The sequence below is a fragment of the Erythrolamprus reginae genome, chromosome 2 (assembly GCF_031021105.1).
Source record: "Erythrolamprus reginae isolate rEryReg1 chromosome 2, rEryReg1.hap1, whole genome shotgun sequence".
Classification (NCBI taxonomy): Eukaryota; Metazoa; Chordata; class Lepidosauria; order Squamata; family Dipsadidae; genus Erythrolamprus; species Erythrolamprus reginae.
In genome coordinates, this window is record NC_091951.1 from 248,289,144 (window position 1) to 248,314,855 (window position 25,712).

Consider the following 25,712-nt stretch of genomic DNA (forward strand, 5'->3'; position numbering starts at 1 on the left):
TGAGATCATAGTTGGCTTTCCTAAAATTGTATTTAGGAGCCACGTTATTCTGGTGAGTGTTTAGATGATGTAGGTTGAGGTTGAACTTCTATTAGCTGGGGGCAGGAGGAGGAGAACATTCGTAGAGCTACACACCCACATGAACACTTCAACAAAAACTTCCGTCCTCATGTAATATTTTGGGTCACTCATACACACCGGCTAAGTTTCTTTCACTTCCTAAAATCAGGTTTGAGATATTTCTCAACTCGGATCATGTGGTTTCTTAAAGGCACACAGAAGAGTCAGCTCACTGGGGCTCACTGCATGCTCCCAGTGCCTGCTAAGACAATCAGAGCTTGAAAGAAAGAGGGAGGGAGGGAAGAAGAAAGAAAAAACCTGTTTGAGGAAGCAGAGAGAGGAAATCTCTTCTTTTGCCTTCAATGCTGTGAGCAAGCTTTTACTTTCGGGTTAGAAGGACTGGGTTGGCTCCCAGCCTTCTTCTCTCCTTTGCCTCAAATAAATGAAGTTCACTGTCTCGTGGTGACCACAACTGCTGACACGATGAAGACCTGGATTGAACCTCTTGTTGCTGGTGCTCAGCTTGCCAGCGCCTTCTATGACACAGGACTGTTATTAGTGGTGAAGAACTACTACAACCAGACCAATTCTTCTTCCACGCATGCCGGTGAGGAGGCCCAGCAAAAGGCGATCTCTGACTTCTACATCATCTACAACCTTGTTGATGGGTTAACCCCGCTCTTATCAGCTTATGGCCTGGCTAGGCTGGGTGACCGGATAAATCGGAAGATCAGTATTTGTGTCCCGTTGTCGGGCTACTTTCTCTCCCGTTGCCTTCTCCTCCTTTTGATCTTGTTGGCTTGGCCCATTGAGGTGATGTACGGGGCTGCTGTCCTGCATGGCGGGACTGGAGGATTCACCACGTATTGGGCCAGCATCATGGCCCTGGCCTCCCAGGGATCATCGGAAAGCAGAAGATCCTTGCGTCTCATCCGCATCGAACTCATCTACGGCATTGCTGGTTTTGTGGGAAGCATTGCCTCGGGACACCTCTTTGTTACCTTCCATCTCAGTTATCAGCATGGTATGGTGTTGATTTCCTGTAGCGTTGCCTTATACGCCTTGTGTTTCATCTACGGTCTATTTGTCCTCCAAGTCCCCAAGCCTGGAGTTTGTGACCCAGCCGCTTCCATCGATGTGGTCCAGCTTGACAGCAATCTCGCTGACGAGGAGAATTTACCGCTCTATAGATCTGAGAGTTCTTCCCATGTGGGACCTGCCAAGTCCATTATTGCCCTGCTCTTTGTGGGGGCCATCCTATATGACTTCGCCGTGGGTGGATCAATGAATGTGCTGCCACTCTTCTTCCTGAAGAAGCCACTGAGCTGGGGACCAGAATATGTTGGCTATGCCAATGCTGCTGGCCATGCGATCTTTATTACCAGCTTCCTGGGAGTCTTAGTGTTTTCCAAATTTCTAAGAGACACCACCATGATCATGATCGGCATCACGTCCTTCTCAGCTGGCATCTTTATTATGGCCTTTGCGCGAGGGACATTCATGTTTTACATTGGTGAGTCAGAGCCTTTCCATGCATCTCGCATTCATTCAAGCCACGTGTTTTGTTTAATTTCATGAAAGATGCATTACTCTTCTCCTGCACTGCCCTTTTGTAATTTAATTTAATGTAATTTACAAGATTTGTATCCCGCCCCTCTCTGTGGACTCGGAGCGGCTCACAACAAAATAACACAGTATAAAAAATCTAATATTAAAAAACATTTAAAACCCAATATTAAAACCATGCAACACAATCATTCCATGCATAAAGTATATGTGCCTGGGGGTATCTTAGTTTCCCCATGCCTGGTGACATAGGTGGGTCTTTAGCAATTTACGAAAGGCAAGGAGGGTGGGGCGATTCTAATCTCTGCGGGGAGTTGATTCCAAAGGGCCGGGGCCGCCACAGAGAAGGCTCTCCCCCTGGGGCCCGCCAACCGACATTGTTTAGTCGACGGGACCCAGAGAAGGCCAACTCTGTGGGGCCAAATTGGTCGCTGGGATTTGTGCGGCAGGAGACGGTTCCGCAGGTACCAGAGGTTTAAGCTGTAGCCTTATTCTAATTTATGTTGCACCTTGCTTCTGAATGGATCTCTATAATGAGGGTTACCAACCAGAGAAGACCTGCCATCTTTGACATTACCAGTGCGCTTTCCAAGGTCATTGTTGGTGCACATGTGCCCCGCGGCACAAGATTTTGTTGTTGTGCATGTGCAGAAGCAAAACATCAGTGAAAATCAAGAAAATCTCACTCATGCAAGTGTCTTCACATGAGATTTCACTTGCTACATACGCGCTGCAGCCGAATTGTGCATGGGAGCATGTTGGGGGAGCGCACATCTCCAAAATTGCTACCGGAACATTGCACCTTACCATTCCGATAGCAGACCATCACTGTCCCCAACACACACACACACCAGTCTGTCGACTACTACCAGGCTGTGACCTGTTGGAAACTCTGGTCCCACAGTGTTGGCCTTCTCTGGGTCCCATCGACTAAACAATGTCGTCTGGCGGGCCCCAGGGGAAGAGCCTTCTCTGTGGCGGCCCCGACCCTCTGGAATCAACTGCCCCCAGAGATCAGAACCGCCCCCACCCTCTTTGCCTTTCGTAAGCTATTGAAGACCCACCTATGTCGCCAGGCATGGAGAAATTAAGATACCCCTGGGCTTATATTGTTTATGTATGGTATGATTGTGTTGTCTGGTCTTAATAAAGGGTTAATAAAGGGTTTTTAGAAGTCTTTTGATATATTGGATTTGTTACATTGTTGTTTTTGTTGTGAGCCGCTCCGAGTCTCCGGAGAGGGGCGGCATACAAATCTAATAAATTTTATTTATAAAAATAAATAAATGCAAACAGCGGGAAACCACACAGAGCCAGAAAGCTTGGGAACCGCTACTCTATAAGATTGCACAGTTGTGACTCCCACTCGCACCCTCCCTCCTGGCTTTTCGAAAGGTTTTAAAAATGTACCTTTGCCAGCAGACTTGGGACCGTTGATACTCTGCTCTGGCTGATAGTATGATTGTGTTTGGAATGAATCCGGTTGAATTAGGTTTTTTTAATGTTTGGGTTTTAGTCTTGACTTATTTTGGGGGTTTTTAAACTTTGTGATTTGTATTGATTTTACAATATAAGCCACCCTGAGTCCCTTGGAGAAGCACGGCTCAAAAATCCAAGTAACTAAGTAAGTAAGTAAATTGCTCTTACGTGTAGGATCTGAAGGAGGTTTTTTTAAAAAAATAGTTTTTATTGAAGTTTAAAATTTAAAAGGAAATATAAACATACAAACAATAACAACAAAAGGAAAAGGAAAAGAGAAATATGAAAAGAAAAAACATACACATAACACTTTACATATATTTACAAAAACATTAACTGAAATGTAACTGAAGAAGCTTTATCGATGCAAGAATATCGAATTCTGCAGCAATCAAAGCCAGTCTTATGATATTTCTAACACATTATGCGGTTGCATAGGGTGCTACACTGCACAATTTATTTAACTTCTGCTAGACCTTAGGAGAAGGAAGAGTTACAGATCTCTGAAACCTCATATTTCATAATTGACAGATCTCTATGCTCTTAACCTTTTCTGTGGCTTTTTTAAACCACATGTTGCAACACTTCCAAGCTTATTTTTGTGACAGTGGGGGTGGGGGTGTTAGTGGAAGGTTGTTCTCCCCTCAGATAAAAAGCTCAATTCTCTCCTGAAGACCATATTCCGCATAACCTCAGCATTCACCAAGCAGCCCGGGTGTGCAGCTGAAAAGTGTGAAAGACAAATTCTAATTCTCAGGATTCCCAGGCATTGCAGATTGGAAGGGCTTCAGAGGACAGAATAAAATATACTACGGGTAGTCCTCAAATTACAACCATGAGCTTAGTGACCATTCAAAATTACAAAGGCACTGAAGAAAGTGACTTATAACCATTTTTCACACTTATGATTGTAGCATCCTCACGGTCATGTGATCAAAATTTGGACGCTTGGCAATTGACTCCTATTTATGATGGTTGAAGTCCTGGGCAGAGATGGGCTACTCACGGTTTGGACTGGTTCACCCGAACTGGTAGCAACCCACTGGTGACACTATGATGATGTCACGGAGCCGGTACTTTCGGTGCCGTTCTGTGGGTGCCACCATCTCTGTTTTTGGATTTTTTAAATTTCTTTTTTGAAAAAAAAATTGAGGGGGGATTTTTTTTGGGGGGGGGGGTGTTTCTGTGTGTTCTGTTGGGCTCTCTGGTAGAATCCTCCCAAAAATTCACAGGTACAAATTTCAGACACACACACGTTTGAAAATTCAAAACAATGTTCTTTATAATGAAAATTCACTTAAACTAAGCCCTCTTTTGGTATAGCAAAGAGCACTCGTCTCCAAAAAAACGTAATTTGTACAAGTCCCTAATCATTTCTGAGATACTTAGCTTGCAGTGTGAGGCAATTCACAGTCCTCCTTTCACAAAGTGAAACATACTTTGCTCTGGTTTAGTTTCAAAGCGGGGGGAAAATCAGCACACAAAAAGTCAAAGGCAGTAAAGCAGTCACAAAACACAATGATCAGATAATCCTCCACAATGGCCAAACCCACAGGCTGCTATTTATAGCAGCCTCACTAATTACCACAGCCCCACCCAACCACAGGTGGCCTCATTTTCTTTGATAATAATCTCTCAGTTTTTGTTGCCTATGCTTCACTCTCCGCATGCATGGCTGTATCATTAACTCTTGTTCTGAATCCAAGGAGGAGCTAGATAATTAATCTCCTTCTGAGCTGTCTGCCACACTCTCCTCCTCCCTGTCAGTCATGTCTTCTTGGTCAGAGGAGCCTTCATCAGCAGATTCCACCGTGGCAAAACAGGCCTGCAGCATGTGGATGTCTCCCCCACATCCACAGTCCTTGGGGCAGGAGCAGGGCCAGAGCTAACCACAACACTGTGCATGTGCAGAAACTGCGTTTCCAGCACTGTGCATGCATCACCAACTTGTTTTTGGATTTTTTTTTGGGGGGGGGAGGATTTTTTTTTAAAAAAAATTGGCACTGTGATTTTTTGGCAAGAGGCAAGGCCACAAGATGTGGGTGGAAGCGAACCGGCAGCAAGGTAAGTTAGAACCCACCCCTGGCCCTGAGGTCATGTGTCATGAAGTTCTGACAAGCCAAGTCAATGGGGAATCCAGATTCACTTAATAACCATGTTACTAACTGAACAACTGCAGTGATCCACATTAACAACTGGCAAGAAAGGTCATAAAATGGGGCAAACCCCACTTAAGAACTGAAATTTTAGTCTCTTTTGTAGTCATAAGCTGAGGACTAAATCAATTTGCCTAGTTTCAAATGTGCACATTTAAAAATAAAATCCCTGCAGGAAGCCTACAAGTGTTTGTTTGTTTGTTTGTTTGATTGATTGATTGATTGATTGATTGATTGATTTCTATGCCACCCTTTTCCTCGGATTTCAGGACTGCTGAGTACGTGCGTGTGTGTCTCAAAAAGCCAGAATTAAGAGAGCTTTTTAATTCCACCAATATTAAAGGGTATGGCACCACCCTGTTTTCAATATTAGGACATCCATTGCATCCCTTTCCTTCCTCTGACCCCTCCAAATCACAGTGTGCCTTTCGTTCCCTGTCCAATTGCCTCTCCTTATCCCATATATCAGTGTTTCCCAACCTTTTTTGAGCCGCGGCACATTATTCATATTTTCAAAATCCTGGGGAACACTGAAAGGGGTGGGCGGGGTGGGGGGGGCGGGGGGGCGGGCTAAAGAAAAGTTTGGACAAAAAAACCCTCTCTCTTCCACCCTTTCGCTCTATTTCTCCCTCTTTCTCTCTTTTCCTTCCTTCCCTTCTTTCTCTCTCTCCATCCCTCTTTCTTCCTTCCTCTCTTTTTTGCTCTCTTTCTCTCTCCCTCCTTCCCTTCCTCTCTGTCTTTCTCTCTCCCTTGCTCTCTCTCTCTCTCTGTCTCTCTTGCTATCTCTTTCTTGCTTTTTTCTCTCTCTCTTGCTCTCTCTCTCTTTCACTGTCTTGCTATATGTCTCTTTCTTTCTCTTTGCCTCTCTTGCTATCTCTCTTTCTTTCTCTCTCTTTCTCTCTGTCTCTCTTGCTATGTCTCTCTTTCTTTCTCTTTCTCTTTCTCTCTCTCTCTGTGCCTCTCTTGCTAAGTCTCTCTTTTTCTCTTGCTATGTCTCCCTTTCTTTTTCTCTCTCTCTGCCTCTCTTGCTATGTCTCTCTTTCTCTGTCTTTCTCTATCTCTCTTTCTCTGCCTCTCTTTCTTGTTCTGTCTCTCTTTCTCTGCCTCTCTTATATGTCTCTCTTTCTTTCTTTCTCTCTCTCTCTCAGCTGACTGCAAGCGGGAGCCCTGATGGCGGCAGCTGGACACCGTATATGCCAGGCCCGCAGCGCTAGCATGTACGACGTCCAGCAGCACGTCCAACTGCCACCGTCAGGGCTCCCGCTTGCAGTCAGCTGAGAGAGAGAGAGAGAGCGCTCCCTCTCGCCGCCGCCATCTCCCCGCGACTGCCTGCGGCCGCTGCGGCCACCCCCCCCCCCCGCTCCCATCGCCAGTGCCCTCCCGCCGGGCCACAAAGGACACTTGCCGTCGACGCCAGAGAAGCTCCAGCTGGGCGGGGCGCTGCCGGTACTTCCGTCCTGGGGCTCCCGCTCGCAGCTGTCAACCGGCTCCTGCTCGATGCCGCGGTTTTCGGCGCTCTCCTGCTGGGCCCCAAAGAAGGAAGGCGGGAAAAAGGCGCGAAGAATGGAGCTCTCCTTCTTCCTGCCTTCCTTTTTTGGGGCCCAGCAGGAGAGCGCCGAAAACCGCGGCATCGAGCAGGAGCCGGTTGACAGCTGCAAGCGGGAGCCCCAGGACGGAAATACCGGCAGCGCCCCGCCCAGCTGGAGCTTGGCGGCACACCTGGCCGGTTGGGAAACGCTGCCATATATCATATATCTTTTCTTTCTTTCATATATCTTCTCCTCTACTTTTATATCTTTTCTTTATATACAGTGGTACCTCGAGATACGAGTTTAATTCGTTCCGGACCTGCGCTCTTAAGTCGAGCAGCTCTTATCTCGAACGACTTTTCCCCATAGGAATTAATGTAAATAATTTTAATTGGTTCCAGCCCTCAAAAAACTCACAAAGTTAGTCTAAATTATGCAAAAAGACATTGCAAGAATAAATGTAACTTTACTTATTAATAAGATGATAAGCTGAGAGCTTTCCTTCCCTTCCTCTTTTTACCCAAAACAATCAACATGGCAAACTTTTATTTTTATTCATTAAACTGTAGTTATTTATTCAACTTCACTGCCACCCAATCCTGTAGAGGGAGGAAAGAAGGGAGGGAGGAAAAGGAAAGCAAGAAATGGAGGGAGGAAAGGAAGGAAGGAAGGAAAGAAAGGAAGGAAGAAAGAAAGGAAGAAAGAAAGAAAGGGTGAAGGGACAGGAACAGAGGAAGGAAGCAAGGAAACTTATGAAAGGGGAGAGTAACTTCACTGCCACCCAATCCTGTAGAGGGAGGAAAGAAGGGAGGAAGGAAAAGGAAAGCAAGAAATAGAGGAAGGGAAGGTAAAAGAGAGAAAGAAAAAGAGCAAGAAAGAAAGAAAGCAAGAGAGAAAGAAAGAAAATGAAAGAGAAATAAAAATAGAGAGGGAGAATGAAAGAAATGGAAGGAGGGAAGGAAGGAGAGAAAGAAAGAGAAAGAAAGAAAGCAAGAGAAAGAAAGAAAGAAAGAAAGAGAAAGAAAGAAAGAGAAAGAAAAAAGAATGAAAGAGCAAGAGAGCAAGAGAGAAAAAGAAAGAGAGAGAAAGAAAGAAAGAAAGAAAGGCAACTTCAAAGAAAGGCTCACTGAGCATCTCTCACTCTCTCTCTCTTTCTATCCCTCTCTCTTTCTCTCCCCCCTCTCCCCCCCTTTCCCTCTCTCTTTCTCTCTCTCCCTCTCTCTTTCTCTCTCTCCCTCTCTCTTTCTCTCCCCCCTCTCCCCCCTTTCCCTCTCCCCCCCCAGGCCGGCAGCGATGTTTTAAAACAGCCGCGCCGTTTGCGAGCTAACTCCTGAGGTGCGGAAGTTCGCCTTTGGCGTTTGGGCCACTCGGAATGTGAAATTCAAAACAGCGTTCGGATCCCCCCACCCCCAGCAGAAGCCAAGGACCCCCAGAGTGGGGCGGCAGGGGAGGCGACCGCCTCTCCACTCACCAAGTGCCGGGATACGAGCCGAGAAGAGCCGGGCTGGCTTACTTTCCTTCCTTCCCGCGCTGATGCAGAGCCACTCGAACAAAGCGTCACGCCCCCCTGACGCTTTTGGCGGCAAAAGAGCCCAGCGTCGCTTCGGAAGCCGCCGAAAGCATCAGAGGGGCGCGACGCTTTGTTCGAGTGGCTCTGCATCAGCGCGGGAAGGAAGGAAAGTAAGCCAGCCCGGCTCTTCTCGGCTCGTATCGCGGAGAGGGGCGGCATACAAATCCAACTAATAAATAAAATAAAATAAAAAAATGTCTCTCCTCTCCCAGCTCTTATCTCGAGTAGCTCTTAAGTCGAGCAGCTCTTATGTCGGGGTTCCACTGTATAATACTTCATGTCTATCCTCTTCAATATGTATTGTGTATTGGTCAAAATAAATAAATGAATGAATGAATGAATGAATGAATGAATGAATGAATGAATGAATAAATTCTGCTCTGTTACAGCTCGTGCCGTGATGCTCTTTGCCCTCATTCCCTTGCCAATCATCAGATCTTTGTTATCCAAACACGTTGAAGCTTCATCCTACGGTAAGAAACAGTTCTATGTTTATTTCTTTGGAAAAACATTGACTTTCAGAATAAGCTCTCTTGGGTTTATTCCTATCAGTTGAGTTGGTGTCACAGAAACATGCAGCAATCGGAGCAGGATGAGTCAGAACCAAATCCTTACCTGTAAGACTGTTCTGTGAGTATCAATGCCTTAAGCTTTGACAAAGGCTTTCAGGTGCTGGAGCAGGAATGAAATCCAGCATTTCTTACAGGTTCTGGAGAACCTGTAGTATGAATTTTAAGTAGTTCAGAGAACCAGTAGCAAAACTTTTGAGTATTTCAGAGAACTGGCAAATACCACCTCTGGCTGGGCCCAGAGTGGGATAGGAATGGGGATTTTGCAGTAGCCTTCTACTGCCACGCCCACCAAGCCACACCATGCCCACAGAACTGGTAGTAAAATTAAAATGAATTTCACCACTGTGTCAGGGGCACATATCTTTCTTTCCATAATTTAGAAAAATGTCGATTTAATGACAATTCCACATTGTCTGATTTACAAGGAGGGCTGATCTGAAAGCCCCCTTAGAAAAAAAGCTTTCTAAGGGCTTTAGGGGACAGAGACTTATTTAAAAAAAGGAGCAGCCATAACTTTAAGCTCCCATTTTAAATTTCACACATTGTCAATGAACCATCTGGGCCACTGAAGGAAAATGTTAAAATATAGTTTGTGCCAGCACCAAAAGTCTAGTACATGCACCAATTTTGGGATTCTGCCAGACTGTTGGGAGTCTAACAGTGAGTCACTGCCACCAGTCTAGAATTTCTGGAAACATCACATTTACCTATACCAGAAGTAGGCAAAGTTGGCTCTTCTATGACTTATGGACTTCAACTCCCAGAATTCCTGAGCCTATCATGTTAGCTCAGGAATTCTGGGAGTTGAAGTCCACATGTCATAGAAGAGCCAACTTTGCCTACCCCTGGCCTTTACTGTACATGATGGAAAAAAGATGTTGGAGAAATAGCCTTTGGGTCAATATAATGGGGCATTTCTTTTTCCAGAAGAATAACTCATGAAAACAGTGATGCTGCCGATGCGGGCCATTCTATAGAGTGGTAGTAAAATTGAGGATGCGTGCGCAGCTGCGCATGACCGGCGGGCATGTACATGCCCCCGCGTGAGATTTGGCTCATGGGTATGCACAGAAAGCCAAATCTTGTGTGAAGACACTCGCCCGCGTGAGATTTGGGAGATTTTTGCCTTTTTTTGCTTCTGCACATGCACAGAAGCAAAGAAATCTGCAAAAATCGTTGAAATCTCTTGCGCACAAGTGTCCTCACACAAGATTTTTCTTCCTGTGCATGCGCAGAAGCCAAAACTTTCACCAATTGGCTGTCGCCTGCGTGCACCACCCACCGGGAATGCCGGCAACAGGCAGCCCTTCACTGCATGAAAATACATAACCAACTTGGATTTGGACTCCAGTTATTTGATCATTCAAAGCTGTGGTATTTTCTATGAATCCAAAAACCCAAATCATCTCCCAAATAAAGCCACGGTATCTTTGATTAATTGTGAGTTATTTAAACTCACTGAGTCGGGTTGAACCAATCTAGAAAAAACCACTGCTTTGAGAGACAGAGTATTGAAATGGGGACAGCAAGAATTGGACAAGCGTTGCTAAACCTCCCTCCATCCTTTATCAATGACTCTCAGCCCAAATTGTCCTCCAGACTTTTATTTATAGTACATTAATATCACATTTCAAAAACCAGGAAGTAATAACTTCTCAACTGCTATAAAAGAAACCAGAATGCTATTTGAGATAGTGCTGTACACCCATTAATCTGACACCAGAATGTTATAGTTCTATGTTCCAATTCAAGGGAAGTTTCACTTGCTAGGCTCTTCCATTATGTCATATTAGCTCCTGAAATCAACATAATTATTGCCTACATTATAATTGGTTACATAATTAGTTTCTAGCACTAATCTGCTGTTGCTTGTCCTATTATTAGAAAGCAACCACACATTCTGGCAGCAACAGCCTGTTTACAGAATGACAAATGTTCAAACTGGTTCCAGAAGTTCAGAAATGATTATATAAGGTGTTTGGCAATAAATGCTGGATTCCATCTACGTCTCTATAACAGAAGCAAACCAGCAGGTACACTTCAGAATAACATTTCACAGACATGCTCTCAAGCCTTTACTACACTGTAATTGCATTAAAACAAAACAAAACCAGATTAGCTACATAAATTGTAAGTGATCTAGATTCTGGTAGAAATATGCCCTACGTTCTTTTTCATTCAATCTTACATCTGTTCTTTTTCATTCAATCTTACATCTGTTCTTTTTCATTCAATCTTACATCTGTTTTTTTCCCCCCACTAGGAAAAGTGTTTGTCCTTCTGCAGCTGTCACTGGTGATCATTGGAGTTGTGACATCAACAGCCTTTAATAAAATTTACCAACACACCCTGGGCTGGTTCAGTGGATTTTGCTTCCTTCTGTCATGTGCCATTGGTTGCCTAAGTCTTATCTCTATCAGGTAAAGTAAACGGAGGGCAAACTGAACTGTTTAAAGACAAACCTGGTTTTCCTTATCTGTATGTCCCTGGATTCCTAAGATTTGTACAACAATCTAGGTCCAAGCCAGATATTACTATTCAAATTCGTGAGGCAGGAGGCTGATGATGGGTCAATGTAATTCATTATGATGAACCCACAATCATGCCTCCTAGGAGGTCACAATCTACTGCTCCTGTATTTTTTAAATTATGTATCACAAAGCCCTTGCGGAGGAAGAAGAGCTGAGCAAAATTTATATGTTACCTAAGAGCTGAGAACCCTGAGTATTGTCAACTCTCCACATTTCCATATATGTTTTATTTATTTTATTTATTTTATTTATTTTATTTATTTTATTTATTTTATTTATTTTATTTATTTTATTTATTTTATTTATTTTATTTATTTTATTTATTTTATTTATTTTATTTATTTATTTTGTCCAATACACAATGAGAGTTTTAGTGGGTATATATCTATATACACATAGTAAAATACATGATGAAGGTTATAGAGCAGATACTCATAGTAAAATATATCTAGGAAATAATAGAAAAGAAGATATAGTAATAGAACATATCAATGAAAGAATAGAAGAAGAGATATAGGAATAGAAGAAATGTATAGGAGATATAGGAGAGAAATAGGACAGGGGACGGAAGGCACTCTAGTGCACTTGTACTCGCCCCTTACTGACCTCTTAGGAATCTGGATAGGTCAACTGTAGATAATCTAAGGGTAAAGTGTTGGGGGTTTGGGGATGACACTATGGAGTCCGGTAATGAGTTCCACGCTTCGACAACTCGGTTACTGAAGTCACATTTTTTACAGTCAAGTTTGGAGCGGTTAATATTAAATTTAAATCTGTTGTGTGTTCTTGTGTTGTTGTGGTTGAAGCTGAAGTAGTCGCCGACAGGCAGGACGTTGCAGCATATGATCTTGTGTTCAAGAAGATGGCAATATTTGTGACATTCTGGACTCCCTACTGCAAATGTTCTCCCTGATACTGGGTTGAAGATTGTCTGAAGTACCATCAGACTACCCTTTGCACAAACATGACTTTTCTTTAGGAATGTCCCCAAAGGTTATTAGCCCCCGTTTTAATGTACAGTATTTGTTTCTGTTGGGTAAATGTTGGGTATTTCAGAAAGTTGCAATTAAGATTGCCGGGAGAAATATCAACAACCTCAGATAAGCAGGTGATGCCACTCTAATAGCAGAAAGTGAAGAGGAACTAAAGACCCTTCTGATGCGGGTGAAGGATGAAAGTGCAAAAGTTGGTTTGAAACTCAACATTAAGAAAACTATGAACATGGCTTTCCGGCCCTCTCAATTCCTGGCAAATAGATGGGGAAGAAATTGAGGTAGGGATAGATTTTATTTTCCTGGGCTCCAAGATCACTGCAAATGGGGACTACAGCCTTAAACAAGATCTAAGTATTGCCCACAAGATCATATGCTGCAACATCCTGCCTGTCGGCGACTACTTCAGCTTCAACCACAACAACACAAGAGCACACAACAGATTTAAACTTAATATTAACCACTCCAAACTTGACTGTAAAAAATATGATTTCAGTAACTGAGTTGTTGAAGCGTGGAACTCATTACCGGACTCCATAGTGTCATCGTGAGAAAATATTATACGTGAGAAAATATTATTTCACTGAAAGAGTAGTAGATCCTTGGAACAAACTTCCAGCAGACGTGGTTGGTAAATCCACAGTAACTGAATGTAAACATGCCTGGGATAAACATATATCCATTGTAAGATAAAATACAGGAATTAGTATAAGGGCAGACTAGATGGACTATGAGGTCTTTTTCTGCCGTCAGTCTTCTATGTTTCTATGTTTCTATCCCCAAACCCCCAACACTTTACCCTTAGATTATCTACGGTTGACCTATCCAGATTCCTAAGAGGTCAGTAAGGGGCGAGTACAAGTGCACTAGAGTGCCTTCCGTCCCCTGTCCTATTGCTCTCCTATATCTCCTATACCTTTCTTCTATTCCTATATCTCTTCTTCTATTCTTTCATTGATATGTTCTATTACTATATCTTCTTTTCTATTATTTCTTAGATATATTTTACTATGAGTTTCTCCTCTATAACCTTCATCGTGTATTTTACTATGTGTATATAGATATATACCCACTAAAACCCTCATTGTGTATTGGACAAAATAAATAAATAAATAAATAAAATTAAAAGATGTTCCTGGGGAGAAAAGCTATGGCAAAGGTAGACAGCATACTAAAAAGCAGAAACATCACCCTGCCAACAGAAGTGTGTATAGCCAAGGCTATGGTTTTCCTAGTTGCAATGTATGGCTGCGAAAGTTGGACCATAAGAAAGGCTGAGCACCAAAGAATTGTATCCTTTGAACTATGGTGTTGGAGAAGACTCCTGTGAGTCCCTTGGACTGCAAGGCAATCGAACTGGTCAGTCCTAGAGGAGATCTGTTCTTTCCCCAGCTATGGACCAGAAAAATGTAGCAGACATGCAGTTCGTTCAAACCTATATTTAATGGATTAACCACTACTAATAAACTAGCTTAGTAGTGTTCATACACAAATAAATCTTAAATCAATTTTTTCTTGAAAAACCAGCTGTTAATTATACGGCATTAACAGCTGGCATAAGTCCATAAAGTCACACAGCAAAGATAAGTAATTAGTCCTGAATATCGCAGGAAGCTTACAGAAGTTGGCAAGCTGCCTGGAATCAGTCCACAAAACAGAAGCCAAAATAGATAAGCCGAGCAGAGGTTTTCCAAACAAGAGGCGCACGATCGAACAAACGATCAAATGAGTTTTTTCTGTCTTCATCATTCCTTAAGTAGGCTTGGGCAGTGGCCAATTAGCCCCAAGTCTACTCCTGAGGAGACCTCCTCCTGAGTAGCCATTCCTGCCTTTTGACAGCCCTGCGTGCTTGTGCCTTAAGAAGAGGCTCCTCTTCTTCTTCCTCATCACTGTGTGAGGTGCTGGAGGTTCCAAAGGCTGAACCCCTGACTCTGGGACCTAGTCCTCGCCAGCCTCCTCACTGTCAGACTCAGGTGCCAGCTGCACAGGCCACTTACGCATTACATTACCTCATCGGCCTCATCTTGGACGGGATCTGCTACCAATTGCACAGGCTATGGTGGGTCACAAGTTCAGCCCTGGCTGCTCTTTAGAAGTCCAGATCCTGAAGATGAAACTCAAATACTCTGGCCACCAAATGAGAAGGAAGGACTCACTGGAGAAGAGCCTAATGCTGTGAAAGACTGAGGGCAAGAGAAGAAGGGGACAACAGAGAATGGGGTGGCTGGATGGAGTCGCTGAAGCAGTCAGCGTGAGCTTAAATGGACTCCAGGGATGGCACAGGACAGGAAGACCTGGAGGAAAGTTGTCTATGGGGTCACAATGGGTCAAACCTGACTTTGCAACTAACAACAACACTTTACTTGTGGAGCTTTGTACCTAAGACATTTTACTGCAATACTGGTAATATAAGACTTATTTTTGACAAAGCAGGTCTGTGGAGCTTCTCAATCATCCAGATCATTATTGTCTCAAAGGTGCTTTTCCAAAAGATAACTGGACTTCCTTGATTTTTATTTATTTATTTATTTTATTTTATTTTATTTATTCATTTTGTCCAATACACAATGAGGGTTTTAGTGGGTATATATCTATATACACATAGTAAAATACATGATGAAGGTTATAGTAAAATATATCTAAGAAATAATAGAAAAGAAGGTATAGTAATAGAACATATCAATGAAAGAATAGAAGAAGAGATATAGGAATAGAAGAAAGGTATAGGAGATATAGGAGAGCAATAGGACAGGGGACGGAAGGCACTCTAGTGCACTTGTACTCGCCCCTTACTGACCTCTTAGGAATCTGGATAGGTCAACCGTAGATAATCTAAGGGTAAAGTGTTGGGGGTTGGGGGATGACACTATGGAGTCCAGTAATCAGTTCCACGTTTCGACAACTCAGTTACTGAAGTCCTATTTTTTACAGTCAAGTTTGGAGCGGTTAATATTAAGTTTAAATCTGTTGTGTGCTCTTGTGTTGTTGTGGTTGAAGCTGAAGTAGTCACCGACAGGCAAGGACATTGCAGCATATGATCTTGTGGGCAATACTTAGATCTTGTTTAAGGCGTCTTAGTTCTAAACTTTCTAGGCCCAGGATTGAAAGTCTAGTCTCATAGGGTATTCTATTTCCTTGAAAAAGTTTTGTTTCTTATCCCAGATGAGAGCTAAAGAAACTTTTGGATGAGACACAAATCATTTTCAAGGGGAAAACCCCCCCAAGAAAGTTGTGTTGGCTTCTGAAAAACTACCTTTGAGAAGGCAGGGTTTTTCCCTCCTTGCCCAAGAGCAAAACCCTTTGAGCTAGCCTTGGGTTGAGTATTTCAGAAATGTAGGTAAGGCTGTTCAACTGTGGAAGTTACTTCATTTTCTCCATCTAATCTCCTTTTCTCTCCCTCGCAGTTTTGTAGCCTACAAGCAACGGATAAGGTCTGATTTAGCAGAGAGATTAGCCAGCAGAAAACAACTGTCAAGTTCCGAAGAAGATATACACAGCACGTTGGAGCAACCAGACAGACTGACTACATGAAAGACAGACTTGTTACTAATTTTGGTAGTTTTCCTTTAGTTCCAGGAATTAGTTCCTATGAATAATATATTCATGTATGCAGTGATGGGCTCCTACGGGTAAGGTCAGGAACACAGTTCCGGTAGCAAAATTTGGAGCTCCACCCCAGAGCACCCAATTTACACTGAAAGATGTTGAAACAAAATGCATAAGCCACACCCACAGTGTGGTAGTAAAAATTTTGGTAGCCCATCACTGCATGTATGCATAGGTGGTTGAAACTGCATAAGGAAAGCAACTCAAAATCATGTCTGGAGTAGGAAGCATGCAATTCTTGAGTGTTGCTGCTGTGCAATCACATTTATTTATTTATTTTATGGGGGTGAAGCAAAAAATCTCACCGAAACATGCCCACGTGCGTGTCCCTGTGCGCGATTTTGCTACCTGCACAGGTGCAGGAAGCATAATTGTGCTCGATCCTGCACTCGTGTTCCAGAGCTGAACGACTGTGCCCAATTAGGCATTCTGGCAGCAGCCCACCTCTGCCATAGAATCATCAATAGTTGGACATGATTGAATGGATATCACCGCCATCAACACCATCACAAAAAATAATATTTAGAATTAGACTTTGTTACATTTTTATATAAAAAGCGGTGTCTAAGACATCATTTTGTTGGAGATGTAATAAAGATAGTGTTCTGTCTGGGTTCCCCCAGACCTCAACACCAACTGGAAAAAACAGCCAGACACTCTGGTAAAAGCCAAAAGTATTTTATAACTGGAAAAAATAAGCACAGAGGAAAACCTGTTCTTCCCAACAGACAGGATATAATACGGTACAGCAGGGTCCTGATGTCCAGACAATACAGCAAGCTTCTTGCTGGCACACCCCCCCCAAGGTTTCAATAGTCAAAGGCACAAACCAGGATTCCAAGACACCAAAGTTCACAGTCAGGTCCCACGACTCTCAAAGATAAAACTCCACAAGCCAGGAAGGGTGGGTCTGCCTTTTAGCCTTTCCCAAGAGCACCACACCCAAACCCAGCTGCTGCCACTTTAATGCTGAAAGTATTTAGCCAATTGACTCCGTCTCTGATTAGCTCTTCGTTGTCGCAGATCAATTATGGCTTGTGCACTTTCCTCTAAGGAATCCAGGCTGCTTGGTGAGGAGAGCTCCCCCTGGTGGGACTCTGGCTGTCCTCCTTCTTCTTCAGCCTGGGATTCCTCCTCGTCTGTCTGCCCCTCCTGTTCCTCAGCCTCTCCCTCTGAGCTGGAAACCGACAGAAGGTCAGCCGTTCCCGGAGGGGCCTCAGACGGAACCACAACAGATAGTGTCAGCGTTCTAAATAGCATCTGAGAAATAAAACAAGTCCCAGTCCATTTCTCTCAATCAGAGCTTGATTTATTAACAGAACCATGTTAGCTACGCCATAGTCATTCCGATTCTGAGTACTTCCCAGAATCCCACCTAGGTTAAGGTTCAGCTTACATCCCCCACACCCACAAGTTCATCACAAGAGCCACTGTGTGTACAGGAGCTTATCAACTTCTTCTTCTCTTCAGTTGAGGCAGAACAACCGGTGGCCTTGGCTTGGAGAAAGGAATCTTTGGAATCTTTCCCCTCTAACTACTCACTACCCCTCCCATCCCCACTTGTGTTGTGTCAGGCTGAACTCTCTAAACTCCACATGAAGACTCAGGCCTGACAGATAGTCCTTCTTTAAAACCTGTTTTTACAGTTCTATATTTAACCTGTTTTGGGAGAAAGTAGTGGACTGCATAAGTATGACTAAAATTGTCTTGAACTACTGTATATACCTAGTACATGGAAACTAATAGATTCTTTATGCCAAGGAATTTGAAGAAAATGGTGGAGGTTAATTACAGACAGATTCGGATGAAAATGATAAAACAGATGAAGAACTGGAAAAAGAAAGGGTTGAGGAAAATGGAAAAGATAAGAGCATTAAAAATGATGATACTCCCAAAGATGATGTGTTTGTTTCAGGTAATGCCGGGTGTTTTACCTGGGGTAAAATTAAAAGAATGGGATAGAAGACTAAACTATTGGATAGAAGAGGAATAAGAAAGAAATGGCTATTAGCAGTAGAGAAAGATGGGCGCTGTGGAACACCATGCTTAGAATAATATACAGATGCGTTTCAAATTGAAAGATTAATGGAATTACAGGTATGCGAAACTAAATGGGTTAAGTTGGAAAAGGAGATCAATGGGATATGTAATAGAGAATTAATATTCACAAGTTGGAACAAAAACAATGTAGATAAATTAATAGGCCCTTTGAAAGGAACCTTTGAAATTTGGAAAAAGTGGCAGGGGAAAATAGGATTAAATCAATCTAAGCTCTCAACATTGTATGTTATGAATAGAGATAATGAAACAAACCTGAATAAGATAATAGGTGAGTTGAAGAACAAGGGCATAAACAGAATAGAACAGTTATATGAGAATGATGGAAGAGTTAGCAGAAGTCATATAGAATGGTGGTTGGGGCAGCAGAGATGGTGGCAGACAAATGCAATATATGAATATTTGAATGAAAGAGAGAATAAAGAAGTACTACAAAGAGAAGAGACAGAATTAGAGAAAATTTTAAGAAATAAACATGATAATATAAGGTCACAGGCAGGTAATATAGGATGTTAACGCAGATAGACAGGTATGAAATTCAAGGATTAACTAGTTGGTGGCAAAGTGAACTTTGAATAGATGCATAAGAGATGAAGAATATAGTGGAGAGTATAAGGAAAATTAAGAATACAAGGGTTAGAGAAATGAGAAGGAAAATATTACATAAGTGGTATTATACACCTGTACAACTTGCGTATATTTCTAAGAATGTTGAGGCACTCGGTTGGCATGGATGTCAGAAGAGAGGGGTGTTTATGCGTGTTTTGGAGATTGTCCGGTAGTACAGAAATTTTGGGAAGAGATGCAAGATGTGTTTAATAGGATGCTGAATATAAAATGGGTGATTACAAAGGAGATGGCAGTACTAATAACGAGGAGGTGTATGGGTGACTTCAGAGAAATTAAAGAAGCAGCTATAAAAAGTGGCCAAATGGTAATAGTTTCAGGTTGGAAAGATGCAACAAAATGGACAATACAAAACAGGTATCAGTACATAGTGGAACACATTCAATTTGAAATTATGGAAATTAAAATGAATATGATTGATGAAAATAAAGTGGAAAAACTGATGGAAAGATGGGACAGGATCAGAGGTTTTGTGGCTAGCAGAATTCGAGACCGAGCCATAAAGAACAAATTGGAATCACTCTACACTTTGTAAATATGTTGATGTTCCTGGTTTTAAAATATTATAAATTAGTACACCCTCATTTGGTGGAGGGCCCGAATGATTGTTGCTGGGTGGCGGGAGCACATTTCACTGTGTACTGTTTTGTGTTGTGTGTATTCGCTTACATTATAAAAATCAATAAAATGTTTGTTTTTTTTAAGATTCTTTTTGCCCTTACTGTGTTAAAAGGCTGATTTTGCAATATTGCAAAGATAAATGTACTGGTAGTCATGACTTCAGTGGAGCCTGCCCATTATAGTCATATGCTGTGGCAGTCATAAAACTGACCTTTTCTGTTACCCTTGTTAAGTGAATGTAGCAGCTGTAAAGCAAACTGTTAAGCTGTAGTTAAGTGAACACCAAAGTTGATAATCAGCTCAACAATTTTCTATGGGTGCGGTTTTGCCAAAAACTGGAAGTGCCACTTTTCAACCAAAGCATCATAAAACCCGGGCACATGATCGTGGGATGTGCAAATGACCGTTAATGCAGCCATGTTGCCGGGCACCTGAAGTTTGGTCATGTGACTCTAGAGGGGAGGGGCCAACTGCTGGAACTTTGAATTTCAGTTGTAAGTCCTCTTTTTCAGGTTGCTCATAACATTGAAGTGACTGGTCATCAGTCAAGGTTATGTAAAAGAAAACTTCTCGCGAGTTCAATCAAACTTCTTGAACTTGCAAGAAGGGGGTGGTGGTTTACAATGGGCTTCTCTGGACACAACCGCCAAGGAATGCAATGAAGCTACAAGTGTCAGGTAGGATGCATATCATGTGGTGGGCCGCAATTTAGAGGTGGCAGGTTGGATGGAGTGGGCTGGGCCACAAGACATTCATCCTACATGGGACTTGTAGCTTCCTCAGTGTTGTGTCCACTAACTTTCCCCCGCCTCTGGCTCTGGAGCAAAGCAGGAGGGGGGGGGGGAATGCTCATGGGCTGTCTGAGGAAGCTGAATTGACAACCAGCCGGGATCAGCAGCAGAGGGGAGGGAAGGAAGGAGGAAAGGAAGGTGCTTTGCCTAAAGCAGCCCCCAAGAGTTTCTTTCCCCCTCCTGCTCTGCTGGAGACATTAATGCTCGCCTCCTCTTCCTCGCTGGCAGGAGTATGCTTCAAATTCCCATAGGCAGAGCTCAGAGGAGCTGAACTAGTCCCACGGGATATGTGTGCACCCATCTCTCGCTTGCTCTTGCTGTCCTAGCCAAAACAGTGCCTGCCGCAAAAAGAATGGCTCCTGGAGTGTCTCTCCCTTTCCCCCCAGAAATTATTTTTGGGAGGAACTTATTTCAGCTCATGCGCTTAAAAGGCTAATTGGCCTTATTATGGTACCTGTCTTATTATTGGGAAAACTCTCTCTCTCTCTCTCTCTCTCTCTCTCTCTCCCTCTCCTCTCTCCCTCTCTCTCTCTCCCTCTCTCTCTCCCTCTCCTCTCTCTCTCTCCCTCTCTCTCTCTCTCTCTCTCTCTCCCCCCCTCTCTCTCCCTCTCTCTCTCCCTCTCCCTCCCTCTCCCCCTCTCTCTTTCCCTCTCTCTCCCCCCCCCCTCTCTCTCTCTCCCTCTCTCTCTCTGAATATAAAATGAAGAAACAACAGACATCATGATCTCCGGAAGTTTTTAAAAATGTACTATCCTAAGCTTTCATCAGCTTAGGTGACATGGCCAGAGTGTAAAATCCCCATTGAGGAAATGCTTGCTTTTTATGTATTGCCAATCAATTTAGTCATTGGCTGCATAATGGGCCCACACCCTTGCCTCCCCTTGTAATTAGCTTTGTTGTTGTTGCTTTAGTCATGCTGACCAAAGGAGATGTGATTTCCATTGCCTCCTTCCCCATTGTGTATTGCTTCTTTCTCTCCCTGGAGTTGGGGGTGATGCAGAGTTATCTGGTATTACTTTGAAGACATTTCTCTAAGTTCCCTCCCCGTCATCGCTGCTCCTCTCCCTTTAGGCACATTCATTGCCTCCTCCAAGTTTATTCATTTTGCCCGTGATCTTGTAATAGGTCTGCATTCTTCCTGCCCTTCCCCATGTCCATGTCATTCTGACGCTGTTCTGCCAGGTTCTCTTGTACTCAGTCCAGATTTGTCATCTCTTCACTGGGCCAATCTCAATGCCTAAATGGGGGGTGATGCTCTCGATCGCTATTCCTCCATGGTGATCGGTCTCCACTAAATCCTTCCTGATGTCTTAATGCCTCGTATGTGTTGTAGTTAGCTCTGGCCCAGCTCCTGCCCCAAGGAATGTGGAGGTGGATGTGGAGGAGACATCCACATGCTGCAGGCCTGTTTTGCTCCCAGTAGAATCTGCCGACGAAGTCTCCTCTGACCAAGGAAGCGTGAGTGACAGGGAAGAGGGGAGTTTGGCAGACAGCCCAGGAGGAGATCAGTCATCTGTATCATCCCTGGATTCTGAACAAGAATTAATGACACATCCACGCATGCGTAGAGTGATGCATAGGAGACAACAACTGAAGGATTATTACAAGAGAAAATGAGGCCACCTGTGGTTGGGTGGCGCTGCTGTAATTAGTGCTACAGATAAAAGTGCAGCCGGGTGTTTTAGCCTCATGGCAGTTTATCTGATTCATTGTTTCGTCAAGATCATGGTTTTTGCTGTTCAGGATTGTGTGTGTGGACTCTCTGGACTTTAGAATTGGACTCAATTTCCCAATTATTGGGTGAGCAATTAGACTGCATTTAACCTGTGCCTTGTGTGTACCAGAAAATCCCTTTGACATTTAAAAAGGGAGCTGTTTCTGTTTTTCTGTTTGTAAAAACTTTTGGGTTTTCCTTTTATCATGTGGTGTGTGTCTTCCTGGACTAATTACCCGGTTGAGACATGCAGGCAGAACAGTATGTACCACCTTAATGGTTATTAGAGAACCAGGCTTCTTTCAAGAGGCATCCTCCTTTTGTTTTAACATAGGCAATAACTTCGGTCTTCTGGAACTATGACCATGCTCCTCCAGGTGCATCCAAATCTGGGAATGCTATTCTTTGCATCGGACTGCCAGCTTGTGTTCATGCACTCTAGTTCGTAGTCATTTAGCTGTTTCTCCTACATAGTGGTCTGCACAATAATAGAATAATACATTTTTTAAAAGTTCCAGAGATCATTATGTGTGTCATTTCTTCTTCTATAACTAAGCCTGGAACTTGCATATTAGGACAATTTGTGTGTGTGTGTGTGTGTGTGTGTGTGTGTGTAGCCACAATCCAAACTGTAATCAAGGATAAAAATAAAACAGATGTAGATGAAGGTGGACTTTAAAGTCATCAGGATTATGCAACCCAACCAGGCAGTCACAGACTTCAGAGGATAATCAGGACTGCAGAAAAATAATTACTGCCCACCTGCCTTCCACTGAGGACCTGTATACTGTACGAGTCAAAAAAAGGGCTGTGAAAATATTTATGACTTCTTGCATCCTGGACATAAGTTGTTTCAGCTCCTACCCTCAAAATGACATTACAGAGCATTGCACACCAAGAAACTAGACACAATAACAGGTATTTTTTTTCCTGAACACCATCACTCTGCTAAACAAATACTTCCCCCACCAATGTCAAACTATTCACTAAGCCTTCATTACTCTTACTACTCTTACTATTAGTCTTCTCACTGTTCCTATCACCCATCTCTTCCCACTTATGATTGCAGGATGGTATCTTGTTGCTTGCATCCTTATGATTTATATTAATATCCACTGCTTTCTGATTGCTTATTTGTACCCTAAGACAATCATTAAGTGTTGCAGCTCATGATTCTTGACAAATGTATCTTTTCTTTCATGTACACTGAGAGCATATGCACCAATGACAAACTCCTTGTGTGTCCCATCATATTTGGCCAAGAAAGAATTCTACTCTATGTTCTGTCAGGCTCTCTGGTAGAATCCTCCCAAAAATTCACAGGTACAAATTTCAGACACACACGTTTGAAAATTCAAAACAATGTTCTTTATAATGAAAATTCACTTAAACTAAGCCCTCTTTTGGTATAGCAAAGAGCACTCATCTTCAAACAAACTGGTAATTTATACAAGTCCCTTATCAGTTCTGTGATACTTAGCTTGCAGCTGTGAGGCAATTCACAGTCCTTCTTTTACAAAGTGAAACACACTTTGCTCTGGTTTAGTTTCAAAGCGGGGGAAAATCAGCACACAAAAAGTCAAAGTCAGTAAAGCAGTCACGAAACACAACAATCAGATAATCCTCCACAATGGCCAAACCCACAGGCTGCTATTTATAGCAGCCTCACTAATTACCACAGCCCCACCCAACCACAGGTGGCCTCATTTTCTTTGATAATAATCTCTCAGTTGTTGTTGCCTATGCATCGCTCTCCGCATGCGTGGCTGTATCATTAACTCTTGTTCTGAATCCAAGGAGGAGCTAGATAATTGATCTCCTTCTGAGCTGTCTGCCACACTCTCCTCCTCCCTGTCACTCATGTCTTCTTGGTCAGAGGAGCCTTCATCAGCAGATTCCACCGGGGGCAAAACAGGCCTGCAGCATGTGGATGTCTCCCCCACATCCACAGTCCTTGGGGCAGGAGCTGGGCCAGAGCTAACCACAACACTCTATTCTTTCTATCAATAGATGTTGATGGATTACACAAATACCTGCCAAATAAAACCAAAACCTCTAAATGCTTCAGGAGCAGTAATTTAGACTCGTGGTTGGAGGACATCCAGGGAGAAATACATGATATTTGTCAGAATAAACATGGGGCTAAATTATTTGAATCATTTGTCGATACCTCCTCCCAGTCATGGGCCAGCAAAAATTATTATTATTTAATTTATATTTATTTTTTCGCAGAATAAAAGACCAAAAAGGATAGGAAGAAAAAGTGCAATTAATGAAAAAAGAGAAGGAAAATAAACAAAGTTAAGAGATATGAAAGCAACCCCGAGGGCCCAGCAGATACAGCACTTACTGAGGCATCCTCATACCATTGTTAAGATAAAAGTGGGGGAAGAAAGAGCCTTTTGCTCTTCAATCCCCTTTAACTAAACAATGTTTATGAACTTTTTTTAAAAAAAAATCCCAAAGTGATAAGGAAAGGAATAATGCCCTGGTTGCTAAGGTAACGGTGACATGTCTCCCATTGTGACACCTGCCTTTGCTGGTTCATTTATTAACTGGAGGCCTTTTGTGAGGTGTGAGAGGGGCTGCATTTCTTTCCTGTTTTGTTGGCAGCACTCATGTTTGCTCTATTTTGGGTAAAGAGCTGTTTGTATTTAGAGGAGAGAAGACATTACTATGGCAAACAGGTGATACAGCTTTGGAAAGCTCTATGAAAAATATAGGAGCCATCATCACCAATTATTTGTAAGAGCTTTTATTAAGACTTACAAAGTCTTAATAAAGACTCAAGGCGGCAAGATGTGCGTATCATGCCGCCTTGATTGCATCAGCGGAATCTCGCCCGGCCGCTCTGTTTAGGGTGACCCGCTCCCTTCTTAATCAGGGGGGAGTTGGGGAGCCCTTGCAGAGTAGTGCCGAGGATTTAATACATTTTTCGCTGATAAAATCGCTCGGATCCGGGCGGACCTCGACTCCGATTGGATAGCAGAGTCGACTGACAATGAGTCGGTCGAGGTGACTGGGGCCCGTATTTGTCCACCTGTCTGGGAAGAATTTGATCTGGTGACACCTGATGAAGTGGACAAGGCCATTGGAGCTGTGAGTTCCGCCACCTGCCTACTGAATCCGTGTCTCTCCTGCCTGGTCTCGGCCAGCAGGGAGGTGACGCGGAGCTGGGTCCAGGAAATTATCAACGCTTCTTTGGGGAGGGGGTCCTTCCCGGCTCCGTACAAGGAGGCACTTGTGCGCCCCCTCCTCAAGAAGCCTTCCCTGGACCCAGCCGTGCTTAATAACTATCGTCCAGTCTCCAACCTTCCCTTTATGGGGAAGGTTGTTGAGAAGGTGGTGGTGCTCCAGCTCCAGCGGTCCTTGGAAGAAGCCAATTATGTAGGTCCTCAGCAGTCGGGTTTCAGGCCCGGTTACAGCATGGAAACTGCTTTGGTCGCATTGATGGATGATCTCTGGCGGGCCCGGGACAGGGGGTTATCCTCTGTCCTGGTGCTTCTTGACCTCTCAGCAACTTTCGATACCATCGACCATGGTATCCTTCTACGCCCGCTGGAGGGGTTGGGAGTGGGAGGCACTGTTCTTCAGTGGTTCTCCTCCTACCTCTCTGGCTGGTCACAGTTGGTGTTAGTGGGGGGTCAGAGGTCGACCTCGAGGTCTCTCCCTTGTGGGGTGCCTCAGGGGTCGGTCCTCTCCCTCCTGCTATTTAATATCTACATGAAACCTCTGGGGGAGATCATCCAAGGGCATGGGGTGAGGTATCATCAGTACGCTGATGATACCCAGGTGTACATCTCCACCCCATGTCCAGTCAATGAAGCAGTGGAAGTGATG

The 25,712-nt window shown here is 43.4% G+C and overlaps 2 protein-coding genes across 2 annotated transcripts in view; both read left to right on the forward strand.

Annotated features, from left to right (window-relative positions):
• The first annotated feature begins 440 nt into the window (after nt 1-440).
• Nucleotides 441-19,450, forward strand: SLC46A2 (solute carrier family 46 member 2). Its single transcript, XM_070736239.1, has 4 exons — nt 441-1,573; nt 8,750-8,833; nt 11,196-11,352; nt 15,860-19,450. Exons 1-4 carry the CDS (start codon nt 544-546, stop codon nt 15,984-15,986), a joined length of 1,398 nt encoding a protein of 465 aa, XP_070592340.1. The 5' UTR covers nt 441-543; the 3' UTR covers nt 15,987-19,450.
• Nucleotides 16,071-25,712, forward strand: part of LOC139159548 (maestro heat-like repeat-containing protein family member 1) — a 35,787-nt gene continuing 26,145 nt past the window's right edge. The window contains exon 1 of the mRNA XM_070736858.1: nt 16,071-16,084. Within this exon, the coding sequence (XP_070592959.1) occupies nt 16,071-16,084 (14 nt within the window). The remainder of the gene's footprint in view (nt 16,085-25,712) is intronic.